General features: G+C 37.5%; 1 protein-coding gene across 1 annotated transcript in view; it reads right to left on the bottom strand.

Annotated features, from left to right (window-relative positions):
* The window catches only part of LOC311286558 (unconventional myosin-XV-like), a 41710-nt gene that overhangs the window by 8172 nt on the left and 11279 nt on the right, over positions 1–22259 (bottom strand). Inside the window, exons 21-47 of the mRNA XM_084402762.1 lie at positions 21320–21437; positions 21032–21207; positions 20122–20206; positions 19493–19546; positions 19178–19259; positions 18160–18290; positions 17909–18004; positions 17575–17810; positions 16901–17079; positions 13654–13726; positions 12987–13181; positions 12778–12893; positions 11116–11204; positions 10235–10334; positions 9504–9575; positions 9353–9417; positions 7024–7376; positions 5532–5625; positions 4308–4413; positions 3450–3565; positions 3306–3365; positions 2962–3037; positions 2718–2833; positions 2514–2632; positions 1712–1853; positions 1145–1256; positions 201–275 (exon numbers count right to left, since the gene is read on the bottom strand). Coding sequence (XP_084258888.1) covers positions 201–275; positions 1145–1256; positions 1712–1853; positions 2514–2632; positions 2718–2833; positions 2962–3037; positions 3306–3365; positions 3450–3565; positions 4308–4413; positions 5532–5625; positions 7024–7376; positions 9353–9417; positions 9504–9575; positions 10235–10334; positions 11116–11204; positions 12778–12893; positions 12987–13181; positions 13654–13726; positions 16901–17079; positions 17575–17810; positions 17909–18004; positions 18160–18290; positions 19178–19259; positions 19493–19546; positions 20122–20206; positions 21032–21207; positions 21320–21437 — 3236 coding nt within the window. The remainder of the gene's footprint in view (positions 1–200; positions 276–1144; positions 1257–1711; positions 1854–2513; positions 2633–2717; positions 2834–2961; positions 3038–3305; positions 3366–3449; positions 3566–4307; positions 4414–5531; positions 5626–7023; positions 7377–9352; positions 9418–9503; positions 9576–10234; positions 10335–11115; positions 11205–12777; positions 12894–12986; positions 13182–13653; positions 13727–16900; positions 17080–17574; positions 17811–17908; positions 18005–18159; positions 18291–19177; positions 19260–19492; positions 19547–20121; positions 20207–21031; positions 21208–21319; positions 21438–22259) is intronic.

Here is a 22259-nt window from a genome sequence, read left to right as displayed (position 1 = left end):
CTGAAAAAACAAACATAACCTTATGACAGCTTATTATTTCTGAATGCCACTTTTTTTAACATCTTTAAAAAAAATGGCATTAATAGATATCTGTTTTCATCATGTGACAAAATATATCTAATTTGAAGTTGTTACACAATTTAAAGCATCCTATAAACAAAATAATATATATAAAAAAGGTATTATGTTAAATGTCGGACCAAAATCTGGTGTGCCTCTCTTTAGCTCCTCGAGGTAAATGACTTTTTTCTTCACCACACAGCCGTAACTCTGACCTGAAACACAAATGCACATGCACACCATGAAAATGTCACAGTTCTTCCTCTAAAATGCATGCACAGCAGTTTAAGTATAGTCATGCACTGTACGGGACCCCCACACAACATGGATTTCCTGGAGTATCAAGGACAAGCCTGTCACAAAGTTAACTGCTGATCCTCCTGATGGAATTCAAATATTTTGAGCTCATTCGAAAATCTCTTCCTGTAGAGTAATTTCCTAATCTTCACGGACTCAAAGCTAAACAAATCACTGTATGCAAAAAAGTTATTGTCTACCATTCAAAAATGTGGGGTTGTACAATTTTGTACTCACCAAGGCTGCATTTATCTGATCAAAAATACAGTAAAAACTGTAAAATTGTGAAATATTTTTACTATTTTAAATAACTCTATTTTCTATTTCTATAAAATCAATTGCAATACATTTCAAATTGCAATTTATTCCTGTGATACAAAGCAGAATTTTCAGCATCAATACTCCAGTCTTCAGTGTCACATGATCCTTCAGAAATTATTCTAATATGCTGATTTGCTGCTCAAAAAACATTTCTTTATTATCACAGGTAAAAACAGTTGTGCTGCTTAATATTTTTGTGGAAACTGTGATATATTATAAATATCTTTACAGTCACCTTTGATCAATTTAATGCATGAATAAAAATATAAATTTCTTTAAAAAACAAAAACGTTTAAATGGTAGTGTATGAGATGAGATGAGCAATGAGATGAGATCAGCAATATATTGTATTCGGGTGACAAATATTCTCCCCTGCTAAAATCTGCATGACATCACTGCTTGTGGGAAAGACCTATAGATTTTTAATGTGTTTTTTAAATGTGATTTTAATGACTGCATTTCTCACCCTCCTCTAATCCATCCATAGCCTGCAGACGAATGATATCTCCTTTATGGAAGTTTAAAAGAGCTCTGTCCTCCGTAATGAAGTTTCTCTCTGCTACAACATACTCAGAGTCCTGCGGAGGAAGTCAGAAGTACAGCATTGCATGTTACACAAAACCAGAGCCGTCTTTGGCAGTGTAACAGCACTTTATTTTTTTTATACTACATTTATTATTCTTTTATTATTATTATTCAGTATTTATTATAAATGATTTATCTTTTTTTTTAATTAATGTGCCCTTGTAATCAAAATAACTCCCTCTTGCAGCGACATCTCTTCTCTGATGGCGTGTTTAGTGGCACGAGGGCGGGACAACCTGTCACTCACATGAGATCACAGTAATAGCAAACCATAACCATCCAATCAATCATCAAGACAAAATAAAGTCCCGCCTTACATTTGTTCTTGTTCGAGAAGCCATTTCACTCACATTTCCATCCCAATCGGGAAGAAAAGACAATATCGCAACTTCCGTTTCATGGTAACTTTAAGAAATGACAAGAAGAGAAATCAAAGCCTCCTCCGTACCTTCTTAAGATGAGAGATGAAGAGATCAATCATCTGTTTGATCTGAGGAGCTTTGGCCGAAAACAGAATCAGTTTCTCATTCATCAGATTAAACTCCAGCATGTTCTGAGACGGGATGGTCACAAACAGGATGTCTGTGTAGCTGTGGGAGAGAGCGAGAGTTGTGGTACTCAATCTTTATGAGGTTTCTGGCTGAAAGACGGTTAAATTGGTAATCTCCAATCTCTCTTGGTAATCCAGAGTTCTCGCGAGAGCACAAGTTGAATTTGCTCAGCGAGTTACTCTGGTGTCGAGCAATGGAGCTCATTAAATATGCCCCTCGATCTGAGCTGCACCAATCACATCTGTTCATCTGATATAGGCGGGCTGGAGGCAAGATGACGACAGCGCTGTGACGTCGAAGTCATTAGTAAACATTGCAAGATGGCTATGGATGAATACCAGTTGTTTGAAACGGCTTTGGCCGCTACAATGAACGAGTTAGACTTGGCTTTTTATCTAAAACAGGAACAGAAGACGCCGCTCGAATCGTTCCTTTGCAAGAAGGACGTTTTTGCTGTTTTGCCGACCGGATACGGTAAGAGTCTAATCTACCAGTTAGCTCCGCTGGTAGCTAAGTGTATGGGGTTTATTGTTGTGATTGGTCGTAGTGTTATCCAATTGCGTGCAGTGAGATTTTCAAATGCATGCTTGGTGCCGCCCCTCGAGCTGGGCGATTTTCATTAGTCGACGCCAGACCATTAATCTTTTAGATTTAGGTCTGGATTTCCAGGCTAGTTAAATGGCTGGATGGATGACGCACCTGTACGGACGGAGCACTCTGAAGTAGTCTGGAGCTGCAGAGCTGCTTTTCACTGTCTTTAGAAGTTTGATCCCAGAGTGAGACACTGCCAACACCTGCACTCCAGTACCCACACTGCCCTACACACACACACACACACACACTGGTGACATATCAGGCATAAACTGAATTCATACTAAAAGTCTGCCAGCAAAAGGAACTCACAGAGGCAGGAAAAAGGCGAGAAAAATAAATCTCCCATGATTCCCTGGCAGCAGCAACCACAGCTTTCTTCACAGTCTCATCCGGAACATCTGTGTTCGGCTCGATGCCATATTGAGCTATGAAATAAACACACATATCATAGTAACAGATCAGTGTACTCATCAAAAACATTCAACTAAACATGCCATGGGAAATGATTCCACATTAGAAAATAAATGTAACTATAAATTAATTCCTTCCTCACCAAACAAGGATTTCATCTTCTGTCTCTCCTCTTTAGTAATACGCACACAGGCCTCTGTAAATGTGTCATTGACAATCTGAAAAACATCATTTAAAGGTGAGAAATGACAAAAATATGGAATGAAGAGAGAAAATGAAGAGAGAAAAGCAATGTATTTGAAAAAATAAAAATGTTTGGGATCAGTACGGTTTTATTTTTCAGCATGTGCATTAAATTTATCAAAAGAGTCAGTAAAGACCTTATCATTGTTACAAAATTGTATTTCAAATAAATGCTATTCTTTCAAACTTTCTATTCATCAAAGCAAATGATATAATGAAGGCAATGAGTTGAGTTCGCCTCACCTGTTTGAATATGAGGTTCAGCACTAGCGGATGGTTCCAGCTGTCTTTGGGGTAGAAGACCTACAACAATGTGTACAGCAGCATTAGTGCTGAAACTGTTCTGTGTTCAAGGTGATCTACGAAATTTACAAAATACACACACACCTCCTTCCTGAGGCAGATTTTCCAGGGGACGTTTGTGTAGGTGTAATGCTCCTCTGTGCTGCTCCTCTGCAGCTGTGTTTGGATGCTCTCAGATTCCACTGGAAGATCTCGGGACACTGGTGTGTGTGTGTATGACAGATGGAGAAATAGAGATGGTTGAGGACATACAGTATGCATTATATACAGTATGTATAATGCTATCCAAAATTTGGGGTCGGTAAGATGTTTTTTCTAATGTTTTTGAAGTCTGTTTTGCTCATTTATTTGATCAAAAATACAGTGAAAAAGGTATCACTGTGAAATATTAGTACAATTTAAAATAACTGTTTCTATATTCATATATTCTAAAATGTAACTTATTTCTGTGATGGCTGAATTTTCAGCAAAATTACTCCTTCATGATCCTTCAGAAATCATTCTAATATGCTGATATATAGATCTATATATTTTTTTGCTGTTTAATATTTGTGCGAAAACCATGATACATTTTTTCAAGATTCTTGTATGAATAGAAAGTTCAAAAGAACAGCATTTATTTGAAATAGAAATCTTCTGTAGCATTACAAATGTCTGTCACTTTTTATCAATATAATGTATTCTGGCTGAATAAAAGTATTAATTACTTTAAAAAAACCCTTCTGAACAATAGTGTGTATCCCTTACAAAAAGATGGTTATACTATAATACTTTGTTATCGTACCATTGGTACTATATCATTACCATATTCATTTGCAATAGTATTTAGAGAATACCATGGTAATGTCATCAAGGTAGTGCTCAAAAAGAGACAAAACTGTGATAATACCATAATATCTGTTGTAAGCGATGTGTGTGTGTGTGTGTGTTTGTGTTGTTAACCTGGTGGTGGTAAAGTCAGTGGTGGTTCTGGTGCTTTCTTCTTGCTGCTTTTAGTTGGTTTGAGGCCTCTATCTCTGGACACGGCGGCTGGAGTGGGAGGCTTTCTCTACACAAACAGTTACACACAGCACAAGATGTTGTGTTTTGCGAAGACAAACATTTTGTGCGCAATGCGACCAGGAATGAGTATAAAGAAAGAAAAGCAAATTCAATCTGTTCACCATTTAAAGTGATCGAGTCTCTTCATAATAAAAAAAACGCAAAAAACGCTAATTTGAATGAATGAGGCATTTATATAGCGCTTTCATATGTACTACGGTACACCCAAAGCGCTTTACAATCATATCAGGGGATCTCTCCTCAACCACCACCAGTGTGCAGCATCCCCTTAGATGATGCGACGGCAGCCACAGTACAACGGCGCCAGTGCGCTCACCACACACCAGCTACAGGTGGAGAGGAGAGAGAGTGATAGAGCATATTCAATGGATGGGGATTATTAGGAGGCCGTGATTGTCATGGGCCATTGGAGGGAATGTGGCCAGGACACCAGGGTTACACCCCTACTCTTCACATGAAGTGCCATGGGATTTTTAATGACCACAGAGAGTCAGGACCTGGGTTTAACATATCATCTGAAGGACAGTGCTCTTTGACAGTATTGTGTCCCCGTCACTATACTAGGGCGTTAGGACCCACACAGACCACAGAGTGAGCGCCCCCTGCTGGCCTCACTAACACCTCTTCCAGCCTCAATAGTTTTCCCAGGAGGTCTCCCATCCAGGTACTAACCAGGCTCAACCCTGCTTAGCTACAGAGTGATATGGCTGCTGGCAACCATAACTACTGACATCATATGGATTTAGTTTTATATCTTTATGAACTTTTTGAAGTGTCAAAGTGGTAGTTGCGTAGCTGTCAATGGAGGGACAGACATTGCTCAGATTTCATTAAAAAGATTTTCATTTGTGTTCCAAAGATGAACGAAAGTCTTACAGGTTTGGAACGACATGAGGGTGAGTAATTAATCACAGAATTTTTATTTTTGGGTGAACTATCCCTTTAAAGCATATTAAAAACACCACGTAGACATATAAAAACATTAAAAAGTTGATTTTCTTTAAATGATTAGTTATTAGCTAGCAATCTTTAATAGCTCAGACACACTTTAAATGGATAGTACAGAAGTGAGAGAGGTAGACACAAATAGGAAAACATACACACCTCTGGAGGAGGTGGATTGTCCATCTGTGTTTTTAGGATCTGCATTGCCTCATCATGTGGGTTCAACTTCTTGACAAAACCTTTCCCATCTCGCCTGTCAACAAACGCATGCCATTCTTTGAGTTAAGAATAATAATACAATAATCTGATTGCATGATACATAGGAGCAAATGCACAGGTAACGCACCTCTGTCTCTGAGGCACAGGTTCTGGGTCCGGAGTTTGATACTGTTTAATGATGTCTTTAATGTTGTGGCTGGGAACAATGTGCTCAGAGTTAGAGACAGAATATTTCACCACCTCTGTGGCAGGAGCCGGAGCAGAACGCATGGGACCCGTGACCGCAACAGGAGCTGAGAGACAGAAAGAAAAAGTTGGAACATATAGAAGTTAAAGAAAATGGATTTATTTCAATTGTTGGGCATTATTATATTAAATGCAATCACACCATGTTTTTTAGCAGGCCTGCTGTCAAGTTTAATTGGTGCAGCGGGGGCTTGTTTCTTCCCTAATGTCCCATTAGATGATGCAGCCTGAAAATCATTTAGCCAAAGATAACAAATCATCAACAGTTCTTATCTTAAAATATACTCAGCAGTAAAACAGATACACAGATTAGATAAATACAAGTGACTAAAAGTTAATTACAATCAATCAAAGTGCAATTAGAAGCAATTAAGATACATAAAAAAGCTACAGTATTAATGACAATAATCAACAAAAGACATGAACATAAAAATAAAAAAAGCACCACTGTCAACCATATTATATTAACTTTCATGAACCAGTTTTTAAAATGTATTCAATATAGTCTTTACCTAATGTAAAAATATAAAATTAAATACACAAACTATCACGCTTGTATACAGTTCAAAAGTTTGGGGTTAAAACTGTTTTACTGTCTGATGCTCAACAAAGCTGCATTTAATTGATAATAAATGCATTAAAGAGAGTAATATTGTGAAATATTATTACAATTTAAAATATATTTAATATATTTTAAAATGTAAATTATTCCTGTGATGCAAAGCTGAATTGTGCACATTGTGAATTGAACACATGATCCTACAGAAAACATTCTAATATGCTGATTGGCTGCTCAAGAAACATTTATTATTATTATTATTATTATTAATGTTAAAAACAGTTGTGCTTCTTATTATTTTTGAGGAAACCGTGATGCAAGTTTTTCTGAATTCTTTCATGAATTGAAAGTTCCATAGAACAGCATTTATTTCCTGCAATCTTCTGTAATATCACAATTTTCACAAATTTCTTTGCTGTCACTTTTGATCAATTTAATACTTCAATGCAGAATAACATTTCTGTGTTTTAGGGTTAATTTAAATGGTAGGGTTTTTATATTTACATTACATGTATTGATTTAGCGGATGCTTTTATCCACAGCAAATTGAGCAACTGGTCAAAAGAGCCAACAATATTCCTAGGACACAATGTCAAGTTTACAGTATAAACTAGATAATATCAACACTTGGGCACCTGTGTAGTCTTGGTTTTCTGCGGCAGTGGTGTTGGGGGGCTGTTCTTCTTCATGGGCTCACTTTGCCCCTCTAAGGTGCTGGGGGTGGCGTAGATGGAGGTGGAGGCAACGGCCGGTTGGGGGGTCACTGGAGGGCTTGTGTACGCGGACAGGGGAAATGGGGCGTAGGGGCTGAGGGGGATGTTTGCGTAGGGGCTGGGAGGGATGTCGGGGTACGGGCTGGGTGGCAGAGTGCTGTAAGGGGTAGGAGGAGGACTGGTTGGGGGGCTGGTGAGGGGAGACATTGGTAGACTGGACACTGGACTGGTCACCATAGCCATCGCCTGCATGGTCATATGCTGAGCCTGAAGATGTAGGGACAGTTGAGAGACACAAGGTTACTTAAAACACTTGAAAACCAGTTCACACCAAGAACAATAACTATAACGATAACTATATTAGCGTCCACACCAGTGGATGATAAAATTCTGTTTATTATAAGCATGCGCTGCAGTTTTGTTGTTTGCCGCTTTAAATGCTTGAGATCTTTAAAGTAGGATGGATTCTGATTGGCTGTCATTGTTTTCACTGTTCATCAGCTAGAAAAAAATAGTTTCCCTGTGCCGTTATCTTTTAGTTGTGATGTGGATATTCTTTTATATTTAGAACGATTTTTAGAACCATATCTTTTTCATATCTATTATCGTCCTTGGTGTGAACAGGCCTTTAGTCTTTTTTTTAGTCTTTGGGTCAAAAGGACATTTTTAAATATGTTGTCATGTTGTATTATGTCATGTATTAATTGCAGTCTGATTGAAAAGGCATACAATTTTACATGTAAAAACTTTTTATTTTATTTTATTTGACAAAATAAAATATGTCAAAATGGAACAGAAAATCTGTAACCAAACAATCAAAAAGTAAAATGAATAGTAAACTAAAACAAACAAAATAAAAACTATAATAGTATATCAATGATGCTAAATGAACACTGGTTTAGATTGCTTTTTATTTTAAATGTTATTTTTGTTAATATTTCAATTTAATTTGAATTCTTTTGTAATTTTGTTGTGTTTGTTTTTGTCATTTGTATTATAATAATAATAAAAAAAAAGTCTATATAGGTTTTTTATTCTTAATTTATTAGTTTTAATTTATTTAGTTTGAGCTAGTTTAGTATTTCAAGTTAAACTAAAATGAGAATTGTTGACTTGGAAACTAGATAAAATAAAATAAAGTTTAAATTTGATTTAAATTAACACAAACTTTTTTTTTTGTATGGATTTAGTTTTAGTTAACAATAATAACTCTGAACTAAACTAAAAACAAGGGCGTGTCTATTTACACAGTGCAAATAGCCCCGGGCTATTTACACTAACTCCACCCAAAATACTGCTATTTGCACTTTGTGTAAACAGAATCTATCGCTATTTGCACTTAGTGCAAATAGCCCCTGCCAATTTAAAAAATATATATATTATTGAAGAAAACTTTAGGATGACCATGGCACTCCTTAGAATTAAAAAGCCTTTATTATCAGATGGCTAAATGCAAAAAATCTTCTCTGCCCATGCCTTCCTCAGGGAGAGCAACACAACAGCTTCAACCACAGGTGCAAGCAGTTTCATTCATTAAGACGTCTGATTAGTTAACAGTTGTCATGTGATCAACTTTTCTTTACAGCATTAAACATTCACCAATACATTTCCAAACTCAGAAACACCACTTCATAAACCAAAAAAAATAAATAAAAAAAAACTCACAGGAAAGGAGTAAAATCCAAGTCTTCGTTCAATCCTGGATACATATTGGCCTTTAATTAACTAATCAGATGTCTTAATGAATGCTGCAAAGAGATGTTGATTACATGACAACTGTTAACTAATCAGACGTCTTAGACTTAATGAATGAAACTGCTTGCACCTGTGGTTGAGGTTGTTGTGTTGCTCTCCCTGAAGAAGGCATGGGCCGAAACGCGTTGGAGAGTTTTTAGTTTTTTTGTATGTATAGCCATCTGATAATAAAGGCTTTTTAATTGCCATGGTCATCCTAAAGTTTTCTTTGATGGACTACTAAAATACCTGGACCATAGAGCACCTTGACTGGATACTTCTCCTTTAGATGCACTCTCTTCTATTGGACTTTGTTTAAATAAAATTATTGTTTACACAAAAATTGAAATTCTGTCACAATTTACTCACCCTGAAATAATTCAAAAAAAAAAAAAAAAAAAAAACCATCACTTTAAAGAAATAGTCAAATAGTTTGAAACAACATGAGGATGAGTAAATGAGAATTTTCATTTTTGGGAGAATTATTGTTTTAATAAAGACTGTAGTACCATAATGACGGCTTGCTGGTTGATGATGGCTTGTTGCTGTTGGGCCAGGACAATTTGCTGTTGGTCTGAGGGGAAGAATTAAAAGACACTACTGAATACTGGTCCATCACTCTAAGCCCTGTAAAGCTGATGGCATTTTAATTAGAAATACCTGGCACTGGGGACACCGCTGGCATTCTGGGCATGACTGAAGTGCCTGGTATGGGTGGCAGAACTCTCACTGCTGCAAAATACACATAACAGAAAAATATCACACATACAGCCCATCACATCATTAAATTATGTGCAGTATGTGGGCATTCATAACTGAGTCCAGTTTAAAAGATCAGCATAGCTGGTCCTCAGGTTGGGATTCTGGTGAGCTGGTGTCTCTGCCAGGCTTCTTGACTTGACTAACGAATCTAGTCAAGCAGCAGTAAAATTAAGTCAAATTTATTTGTATAGAGCTTTTCACAAAACACACTGTTTCAAAGCAGAATGTTTATCATATCTTAATAATCTTTATGCCTTATAGCCACATTTAGTAGGTTAAAGCTGGGTGATAATATAGTTCTAATATAGAAGATACAAGCAATCAACCAGATAAGATATGCTATATAGTATGTATTGCCCTACGCAAGTATACTGAGTGTGCATACGCAGAAAAAAAGTTTGGCATCTTTAAAGAGCTGGGCGAGCTTTTTTTGCAAAAAAAAGATAAGGAAGTTGAGATTAAACCGATGAATAGCCTTTGAAAAAGTCTATATATAACTGTACTACACACAGTGTACTGTATGTATGCAAACAAAACCAGCATAAACCAGCCTGGACCAGCAAAGAAATTCCTGCTTTTTTAAGCCGGACTTCTCAGCAGAGAATGTGTGAAAGTGAATGTGTGTTTACCTCCAGGCTGAAGAGTGACTCTAGCAGGGGACTGTGCTTCATCGCCACCTACACCTCCTCCACCCTTCATCCTACCAGACAAAACTGAAGCATCAAGGTCCTACATATAAAAGAATAATCCAGTTAGTTACTAAGACCGCATACTTCAGAGTACTACAACAAAAAACCTTAGCGTCCCATAGAATGTTTTACATTCATTAAATCGTTCTAAGTGAAACGAAGGTAAAAAATTATTCAAATGAGTCTGGCTAATATGCATTAACACCATCCTGGAGTAAAAAGATCAGATGATGTCGGTTTCCAACAGCATCATTTTTTCCGCATTTTTAAAGGTTAAAAAATCCACACTGGGTGAATAGGACTCTTTGTGTTAAAAAAATTGTGAAAAAATGGTTTAACACTCTAATAAAAGCTATATTTGCATTCCATGAAAGAAGATAAACAACCTATTTTTTCTTTCATAATGTATTTCTGAGTGAAACAAGATATTAAATAATAAATCAAATGTAGGGCTTCAGCCACACAGAGAGTCAGGCCATGCTTTCACACTTATTTTACTGCATTAATCTGTTTCTATGACAGAGATTTTAATTTAATTAGAGAAATCTCATTGAGGTGTGTAGTTTAGTGCATGACTCTTGGTCTCCGTCCCTCTCTGCATGTGGGATAAGCCTCATTAAAAAATTACACACTCATTTGCTTACTTTTTTCCTAGTGCTCTGTGTAAAACGATCATAGGAAGCACAGCCAAACACACACACAAACCAACACATACCTACAGTAACCCTGTAAAGCAATCTTTCATTCTCTTGCTCTCTCTGAAACACACATTAGGGGTTAATTGACATTTGTGTTTGTGAGGTAATCAGGTGTCACCGTACCCCAGTTCCATCAGACAGAACTGGGTCAAAGAGGCTGTCCAAATACCGGTCCATCCCGCGATGAGTGGCATCATAGGATGGTTCTGAGTCTGATAAAGACAGAAAGAGACAGGAGAGAGAGAGTGTGGAAGTGGTAACAGGAATTTATGTTAAATAATACAAAAAACAGTATCTTCATCTTGGCTTGCAGTAAGATTACTTAGGCTTTTTTTTTTTTAAGTATAAGAAGCAAATACATCCCAAGATACACTACCGTTTAAAAGTTTGGGGTCAGTAGGATTGTTTTGTCACACTTTAGTTTAGGGTCCAATTCTCACCATTAACTAATGATTAACTACGACTTTTGCCTCAAATAAACCCCTAATTACTGCTCATTAATAGTTAGTAAGGTAGTTGTTAAGTTTAGGTATTGGGTAGAAATAAGGGATGTAGAATATGGTCATACAGAATAAGGCATTAATGTGTCCTTTATAAGAACTAATAAACAGCCAATATCCTGGTAATATGCATATTAATAAGCAACAAGTTAATAGTGAGAACTGTACCCTAAACTAAAGAGTTACCGATTGTTTTGTTTTTTTAAAGAAAATGTATGCTTTTATTCAGCAAGAATACATTAAACTGATCAAAAGTCACAGTAAAGACATTTAATGCTAAAAAAGATTCCTATATTTAAAAAAATGTTTGTCTTTTGAACTTTCTATTCATCAAAAAATCCCAAAAAATTGCATCACGGTTTCCCCAAAAACACAACTGTTTTCAACATAGATAATACTAAGAAATGTTTCTTGAGCAGAAAATCAGTATATTAGAATGATTTCTGAAGGATAATGTGACACTGAAGACTAGAGTAATGATGTTGAAAATATATAAAGATAGAAAGCTGTCATTTAAAATAAATGCAGCCTTGGTGAGCAAATGAGTTTTCAAAGACATTCAAAAACATATTACTGACCTCAAACTTTTGAACAGACGTGTATTAAAGAAAATATTTAATGAAGAATCTAATCTATTGCAAACATAGTAGTTCATTATACTCTTAAAATATACTGTAACCTACTTTAAAAAAGATAATTCATGGAAACCAAGCTGTAAAAGCAGAGTGTTTTGAAATGTCTGATGCCAGACAGATTAATACATTGTCACATGACCGTGATTTTTGATTTTTTCTTAAAGAGGATCAGAGAAAATGGAAAACCCAAAAGTTCATTAACCCAAAATTCAAAATATGCCAAGTGAAGTCAATTACACTGGTAGAACAACCCACTGCCTCAAAAACATTATTAATGATCAATGACCTGAACATTTCACCCCTGCAAGACCTCTTAAACCTGTATAATGTTACTCATCCTCTGGACATGCACACAGAAAGGTTACATGAACACCATCTGGGTTAGTTTAGCTGTATGTAATCTAGCCATTCTGTGTGTATCTGATTCTACTTTACAAGCAGGCTTGTAGATCTGCTACAACTGATTAAAGCAGCGGCTGTAGTTTAGTGTTTCTTGAGGTTATGCTTGGATATTCATGACTCATGAGACAGACCACTAGGCCTATTGGTGGAATAACAATCACTGGGCAATCAGATTGAGAATGATCAATGACTTTATGTTGTTTCACTTAAAAATGTACTTCATTTAAAAGACTGAAAAAGGAGGCTACCCAGACTGTAGTGGCCTTCAGAAATCGGTAGGCTGTTGGTTGCAATGGCGCTCGTTCGGTTGGCATACGAGAGCGGCCCCTCCTCATCCTCTTCAAATCCACTGCCAAAGAGACTTCTGCATACCAACGTATGTATTAAACATTGTCACAACAATGCAATGCAACTGAAACACGGGAGAACAACGAAATATTTTGGGATGCATACATACATGCTCGCGTTAGGTCGTGCCCTGCTGGGGTCTTCAGTAGAGATGATGAAGTATGTTTTCTGTTTAGGGAAGTCTGGCAGCAGCTCCAGGTCACACACCAGATCGAGAACATAATCGTGACCCTCTAACTCCACCCACTGGGCCAGCTCCTTCATCAGAACGGACCAACCCCATCGACTCTCAGTGGACACGCCCCTGCAGGATGGCCAATACAGTGTTACTGACACTACAGGCTGGAATACACTAGGCATTATATACTTGCTGACTTTGTAAATACTTACAGAGAATAACTGGGCATCATACACTAAACGACTGAGGATCACAATTGAACAGACTTTTCAAGTCATTCTGAAAACAACTAATTCGAGCAGAAAAGTGGGCCTCGTTGCTAAAAGATGTGTAACGAATGAAAACAGTGTGTGATCTGAAATTGGCTCAAAAATATCAAACATGTTTGTTATCCCCATACTGGATGAAATCAAAGTCTGAAGCTAAAATACACTACGTGATTTATGCTAAATCTGTCAACTCCGACTGCCTAAAATCTGCAGACTGGCTCTGATTTTCAGCAACTAGCGTACTTTGTAATCTTCATAAAATATGTGTAAAGAAATCCAGCCTTAAAATGCTGTATTTTCAAGTAATATTCAGTGGGGAAAAAATTCACCTGTGTTGTAGAACGTCTCCTGCAAGGCCCTCTCCATTGGTCCAGGAATGGACAGGACACAGGAAAGAGACACCTACAAAGAGATAATCAAATAAAACTCGAATCAAAAAAAGCCCCAAACCCAAGTCCCTCTGTTATTATGGTCTCTAGATACAGCCTGGCTTCCTCCCAGTCTGAAAATCAGGTGAAAATCATAGGTCAGATTGCTTAGAAAAGTAACCGCATACTTCTCAACCTAAACAGAATGGAGTTTCCATTTCTATAAAATACAGACCCAGACAGTGGGAACACATCTGGTACATTTGGATTCAACGCGTACCACATGTGGGCCGGATCTGGGCCGACACTATGTTGCTGTCTGGGGATAGTATACAATTTGAGATACACTCATGCCACTTTATTTCCTCGGATAATAATAATAATCCATATCTGTGAGATCATCTAACATGGAGCCCCACATATGACATGTGAAAGCCAGAAATTGTAGCAACAAATTAAGAATTTATCCCCATGACTTATTATATTTTTATACATGATGAGAGAATTTTTCGGTGAACTAATATATATATATATATATATATATATCTGTACATACGGTGAGCCAAAACACCTGACTTATAACCACTTTCCTAATATGCTGTTGTTCCTCCATGTGCTGCCAAAACAACGCCTACCCCGCCAAGACATTGACTCTACAAGACCTCTGAAAGTGTCCTGTGGTATCTGGCACCAAGACAACAGAAGCAGATCCTTCAAAGTCCTGTAGGTTGCAAGGTGGAGCTGCCGTGGATCGAACTGGTTGGTCCAGCACATCCAACAGATGCTCAATTAGATTGAGATCTGGGGAATCCGGAGGCCAGGGCAACACCTTGAACTTTTGGTAAATTCTCACAGTTGCAGACATACCCTGACCCAGATGCCTTGCCATAACAATTTGGCCCTTGTCAAAGTCGCTCTGATCTTTGTTTTTGCCTATTTCTCCTGCAGAACTGAGATCTGTTGTTTACCATCTATTCTACCTAGACCTTAATATGTGGACTTGTTAGAAGATGACATTGTGATCAACACACAGGAGAAAAATCTCCGATAAGAGGTCATTAATACCTGTAGCTTGTAATGGTTATGTAATTGTAAGAGAATTGACGGGTGGAAAGAGTAGTCAAGATAATTTGACTGACCATCTTATCTCTACCAGCATACACACACACACTCATCCACACACACACACATACGCACACACACACACACACACACACACACACACACACACACACACACACACACTATCACATATCTAGTAATCTGCTCCAGCCCAAACAGGCGAGGACAGAGAGACAGTGTAACTGGATGAGAGGAGGAGTAAAATAAAGCAGAGTGACGGAGAGAGTGAGCAAGATTAAATGAAAGAGGAGAGGCTGAAAGAAAGATATAGAGAATGACAGAAGAAGAGATTAAATAGATTAGAGGAAAGGATAGACAGATGACACCAGTCCTGATTTGCCTCCTGACCTGACATTAGCATTATTTGAGAGAGACAGCAGAAAGTGGGACAGGAAATTGAGGAAAGAGAGAGAGAGTGCACTGACACTATTGGACGAGAACAGAAACTCGGACTGAATTGAGCTGGATGATGACACTACTGTCTTCTGTAGAGCTGCTTTATAGCTGAATCAACTTTGTTTCATAATTGATGAATTTTACAACTTTGACACTGTTATTGAACTGACTTGAGATGAATAACATAACTATTGTATTCTGCAGAGCTGCTTATTGCTGAATTGAACTAGTTTCACAATTGATGATCTTTAAACAGAACTGAACTGAATCAACATTGAGCTGACCTCAGCTGAAAAATACACTATTGTCATCTGTAGAGCAGCAGAATTTGAATTTGTCTAATATTTGATGAAGTTTGCATCATTGATTCTGTTTATTACCGTGAAACTGCTTTGAAACAATGTGTATTGGATAAAGTGCTATTTAAATAAATAGAGGGGATATAAAAAGAGGGAAAACAGCACCACTTCCGTCTCGTTCAGAAACATTGTGGCTTAGTGTGGAATTGTAAGGCAGTTTTCAAATCCAACTGTATGGAAATAGTCAAGAATCATGTCTAACCAAAAACAGCTTATTTCTTGTCTTGTCATATTCAGTTATGAATTAGATGAATCACGTAATTATAGCCTATATTTTAAATTCAAAACGGCGAAATTTAACAAAAAGGTAGCTTGCATCACTGGATATTATTGTCAGTTGATCCAGTAACTTTTAGTATTAGTAACTTCTAGCACTTTTAGAATTTGGGACAATTTTGGGATAATTTGGCCATATTTAATGATTGAGGATGTATGTCATGCATGAAATTCAAAAATATTTTTTTTGAGGCAGTAACATGTAATGCACTCAGTGGAAAACATATTGGGCCCTATCTTGCACCCAGCGCAATTGACTTTGTACACCGACGCATGTATCATTACTATTTTGCACCCGCGCACTGCAGACTTTTCCCTCCACAGACGCACGCCGGTAAACTAGGGAATGAACTTGCGCTCCCGGGGGCGGTTCAGCGCAAAGAGGAGGCGTGTTTCAGCGCAAACGTTCCCTGGTGCTATTTTGCAGGTTTAGAAAACAATTCCGCCACTGACCAGGAAAAACCTAGTCTAAAGTCAGTGGCGCGTTGCATTATTATACGCCTGTTTAATCGAAGCTACTTTGGGTGGGTTTCTCCCATCCCCAATGTAACTTCTCTGTGTTTTACGGCCCTGACGAGAACGTCGGTCTCCTCGGCTGTGAACCGCTCCTGGTGTGCGCCTGGCAAATCCGCCGTTATCCGCTGCTCTTAAAGGGAATGTGAGATGTCGCTCTGATTGGTTTATTTCACGTTACGCCCAAACCACACCTATGAATAATGAAGCTACTTCAGACCAACCCATTTTAGATTTGCGTCGGGCCAAGACCCGCCCACAAAGTTACTTGCGTTTCAGATCATTAAAATAGAGTTATTAGTTATTAGTGTTATTTCTAATTTTAAGAGAGGAATTTTTGATCCATATTATTCTATAATATATTCATATAAGTAATGTGGCACCGTCCTAAATGAGTCTGAACAGGAAAAGATGACAAAAATCAGTATTAGTCTGAAATCTGCTGAAATTTTGCTCATAGTTAACGATGCTGTTTTGTTCACGGTGTACATTTATCCTCTTTACTTTGTTACACATGTAAGAAAACACTAATAGGGTCTTACCATCAAAACAGTGCACCTGGAGAACCATGTGTGCTTTCTTGCGGGTGGCAGTCCACTCTAGCAGGGATGGAGGGTATGTTCGAGATGCTTCGGGGACTAGGTGGGATTTCTGCATGGCTTGGATGAGTTTGTGTTGGCACAGAGCCTTAAAGCCATTCAGAGCATAGTCTGACACAAATCTGACAGAGACAGAGGGAGAGACAGTTATTTAACTGCTAAATCTCACATTGGCTCTAGCTCCATGTCCCGAAAAAGAACTACTGCATTGTTGTACAAAATATGCATCAGTGATGTGCTTTGACTTGGGTTCAGTAAGATTTTTTTTGAACGAAATTAATACTTTCATTTGCTTTAGATTAATGATAAGTAATGTTTCTTAAGCAGCAAATCAGCATAATAGATTGATTTCTGAAGGATCATGTGACACTGAAGACTGGAGTAATGATGCTGAAAATTCAGCTTTCAGATTATATTTTAAAATTTATTAAAATAGAAAACAGTTATTTAAAATTTTAAATTAATATTTCACAATATTAATGTTTTGCTGTATTTTTTATTAAATAAATGCAGCCTTGGTGAGCATAATAGACTTCTTTCAAAAATCTTAGTGACACCAAACTTTTGATTAGTGTGTTAGGGTTAGGGATTGTATGTTCATTTGTGCATTTTCTCACTTTAGCAGATATTTCTCCATCTTCTCAGATGGGGCAAAGGAACTCAAACAGGCAGCCATCAACAGCCAGCCTCTCTCTGCATTTCTGCTGTTTTCATTCCGCCACACCTGATTGGCTATCTGCGCTAGGATCTCGTCTCTGATTGGTGGAGTGGCAAGGCCTCTCTGAATGATATAATTTCCAAACAGGTTTTCTTGAGCTCCGTTCAGGTTTGGATCTCCCATGAACCTCAAAATCTATCAACCAAAACAGATATGAAAATTTACCAACAAACTAAGAGACTTACAAAGGATGACTGATAATGAGACTGGATTCATGGTCAAGGTAACATTACCAGTATAAACACATCTAGAGCATCCTGTTTCAGATCATCTTCTAGACGGGTCAGTGAGTTCTCCAGCGGTGCTGTTAGCATCCCGAACTGCAATTCCTACACAAAAGAAAGAAAAAATATAGACAAAATGTACTGCATTATGTCCTTAATGTGAGTGAATTGTGAGTATTATGCACATGAGTGTGTGTGTGTGTGTGTGTGTGTGTGTGTGTGTGTGTGTGTGTGTGTGTGTTAGCAGGCAGGACATTCACCCTGAAATGCGTGCGTATATATTTGGTCATCAAATAGTTGTTGATGTCCAGGGGAAGAGTGAGTTGGGGGTCCGTCAGTATTCTAGGAGCCTGAACCAGAGCCAAGCAGTCTGAATGACGCTCCCTTCCAGCTAAAAACAAAACAAAAGGCAAAACATAGGTTTAATATTATTTCAAAATTATTAGGTAAAGTAATGCCTAGTTTTGCATCATGTCTGTGCATGTTTTTTTTATTTCAACTGCAACATTACAAACTAGACAGCTTTGTTGATTATAATGGGAGGAATGCAACATCTGATTGGTACTGCATTGAGTGTTATTTAATATTTATTATTTTTAAATAGTTTTCTGATTTAATTTTAGTTTTAGAAATTTTGTTGTGTATTTTTGTCTGTTTTATTTTTTGTTTAATATGTCGGTACCACTTTATTTGACAGTCCTGTTTCGCATGAACATACCATGTACTTAATGTAGTAATGAAACTAACTATGTACTAACCCTGAACCTACCCGTAAACCTTAACTTAACCCATGTATTTACCTTACACTACTTGTGGGTAAGTACACTGAAAGTGCACATACTGTAAAATAAAGTGCAACCAATATGTCTATATAGTTGTAATAATTTTTTTTATTTTAGTTTTAGTTAACTAAAATATACCTAAGTTGTAAGGATGTTCTGGGTGGTTGCTTACTAGATCAATTTTAAATACATTTTTATCATCTGCTGTCAGAAAAGTAAAGCTCATCTTTCCATTTTCACAATTTCAATTACTTTGTATAATCTGCTGGACAGATAAGTCAGAGCACTCTGTCAAAATAATATAGTAATAAACAAAATAATAGCACATCTCTCCTTAACCAGCAGCATGATTTGACAGTGGGGGGAAAGCTGTGTGCCACAGTTTGATATGGTTAAAGGTTTTGAACAAAGCTTGAACAATAATAATAATAATAGTGATTTTGCCTCAGCAAACATTATAAATAATAAGGAAGACACACTGGGAAATTGTTATAACCTGCTGTGGCCTGTAACAATCCTCCCAACTCTGCAGGAATAACTAGCTGAGTCACATTTACCACCTCCCTGCTTGTTCGCTCCTACAGAAAAGAGAAAACACATAATAGAAACTCTCATTAAGAAAAGTGGAAAATGTTTTCCTGGCTATTTACAAAAACTAAAATCTAAAGAACAGTTTGAAAGTTTAATATATTAAAATATGAACTGCAAATGGGCCTTATGATACAACCTCAATCATCATTAGGGCGATAATATATACATAATTGTTCCTAATTGGTCCTTAAATAAAAATGAGCACAGACTGTTCTTTTACCAGTTCAATCCTTCTCCTCTCCTCTTCTGCTCTTCTCGCTAAGTAGATGTTGTACTGTAACAAAACCATAAGCAAAAGTAAAGCATAAAAAATTAGAAAACCCGAATGTGAACTTATATTAATTGCATTAGACACTTTAGTATTGGTGAAGTAATGATTGGAACTTATTATAAGGTAATAGGGATGCACGATATATTGGCAACCATGCCGGGATCTGCCGATATATGTTCAGTTTTAATGTTATCGTTATCGGCTCGATAAGAAAATTTGGCCGATAAATAATGTATTATTTCCTTCAGCTGAGACACTTCAGATGTGCACTGTTCGCCATGATTGATTTGAATTGCTTAAAATATGATTGGAATCACTTCAAAAACTGAAAATACAGTGCAAGTGCAACATGTGCTGTAACATAGGCTACAAAAGATTATAATGAGAACATTACAATTGTGTGCTTGGGACATGGCTTTTAATAATGAGACATTTTTTTTTATAATCAGGCTCTCAATTATTATAATACATTTTTTTATTTAGATTTATCGGCCAATATATCGGTTATCTGACCTAATTATCGGTTATCGGTATCGGCCAAAATGTTCATATCGGTGCATCCCTATTATGTAACGTACCCTGATGTATCTTTTGCGATTGACAATAAGTCGGATCATTGCACGGTGCCTGATCAGGTTTATACGCATTCGCAGAAACCGTCGCCTAAAAGGCACAAAGAGAATGAGGGAAGTTTCAGCCATTTCAATGACATATAACACTTTCATTGATCTTACTGTAACATTTAGATTTTTTCTACAAAAATATCTCTACCTGCAGAGAAACCGCAGCTACAGTCAAAGGCTGCATTTACACTGCAAGGTTAATGCACAGATCTGATATTTTGACCAAATCCATTTTTTTTTTTTATTACTCATATCCAATATCTGCGTTTACTTTAATCCTCACCCAACTATAGAATGATTTTTATTGGTGATCACTTTCAGCGACATGGTTGATCCTCAGGTTTTCAATGGCTGTATATAAAGTTTTATTATATTCATGTTAGGTGGTTCTTTTATACCATGATCACTTGCCAGCATGGAAAAGTTACAGCTGTCATTGATGTTCGCAGCACAAATATTTGACTGAATGGATAAAAATAACAGTAGCTTTCGTTAAATTTAGAATTCTGAAGTGAAATAATCTTTATGGGTAAATTTGTTTCCCTCGCCTTGAGGTGGCTTGGAATTATAATGGGAATCAGATATATGTGTTTAAACATAGATGTAAAACCACATGTGGAGGTGGCTCAGAATGGATTTGAAAAAACCCGATATCTGATCTTTGTAAGATGTGAGCAAAAAAATCTGATTTTTTTGTTCCAGTGTAAACGCAGCCAAAGGCTGGCGTTAACAAGTTTTTCCTGTTGGGTTCAAATCCCTGAACTTCACATCATGACCCGGACTCTATTTGGATTCTCTAGCTGTAAATCACATTACAAATGACACGGCATTGAAGTTAAGTTACAGGCGATAGGTAGTAGTTTACCTGGCCAGGTAGCCCTTGCAGTGAGCCTGAAGTTTTGTCATGTCCAATCGGAACTTGAGGAAATTCTTCCGGACAAAATACATCCGTACATAACGCTGAAGGGTCAGTGCAGCTACATGCCTCATACGATCACGTTTACTCTCCAATAACTGATTCACTTCCTCCTTTAGAAAGATCTAAGAATCAAAACACACTATTAAAACAAACATTATACAATGTAAAATTGTTTTTTGAAGAAAGCCAAATTTTGGCATCTTTACAAGTGCAATGTTTAATTATTCTGCTTACCTTTGACACACCCACTTGATAATCTCCTTTGTTGATTGGGCAGAGCTTCATTAACATAATGACACAGTTATCTCCATCTGGAGGTGGTGGCTTCTTCATTCCCAGGAGGGCTTTGTACCTGGGGACACATTGGCAGAGATAATTTATTATAAGATTTGTATTCTATACACTGGCACGTGTACGTCTATTTATAGCACTAGACTAGATTACACACTAAGGGCCCTATCCTACACCCGGAGCACCCAAGAGTGACGCAAGTGTTTTTTGCTAGTTTCAGTCCGACGCAGTTATCATTTTCACATCCTGCGCCGCGTTGTTTAAATAGCAAATGCATTTGCACCCATTTGTGCGCCCATGGGCGTGCTGGTCTGAAAATGAGGTGTGTTCTGGTGCATTGTTGGCACGTTGCTATTTTAAGGCAACAGAAATAGACTGCGCCATTGACCAACTGAAACCTGGTCTAAAGTCAATGGCGCAATATATATATTTTTATTTAATGAGTGCGTTAGTAACGTGCGCCTATAGGCGGGTCCACAATGCGCGTACACTCTGCTTATTAAACACACAGGGACACACAGCAGCACACAAAGATGCCAAATATTTAAAATAAAAGGATTACAATGTTAAAGATTATTATTGTGTACATAAAGATATGGTGGAATCCGGCTTGTCCCGTAGATGGTCGGCTTGTGCACTTTTACCTCGCGCACGAGCAGATCCATTTGCGCTCTGAAGACGCGTTCGGTCTTTCCACTATCAAATTCCGTCATGTAAATAGCGAATTGGCGCGAGCGGCATTTAAAGGGAATGGGAGATGAGACTCTGATTGGTTTAACGCACGTAAATCCCAAAACACACCCACATACTCATTATGAGAATAGGGAGATCCCTTTTAGACCATGCGCCTGGCACGCCGACCATTTTTCCCGTCGTTAAACTA

Source organism: Rutilus rutilus (assembly GCF_951802725.1).
Source record: "Rutilus rutilus genome assembly, chromosome: 2".
Lineage (NCBI taxonomy): Eukaryota > Metazoa > Chordata > Actinopteri > Cypriniformes > Leuciscidae > Rutilus > Rutilus rutilus.
The sequence above is the reverse complement of the archived record's forward strand: the minus strand, read 5'-3'. Positions and strand labels throughout refer to the sequence as shown.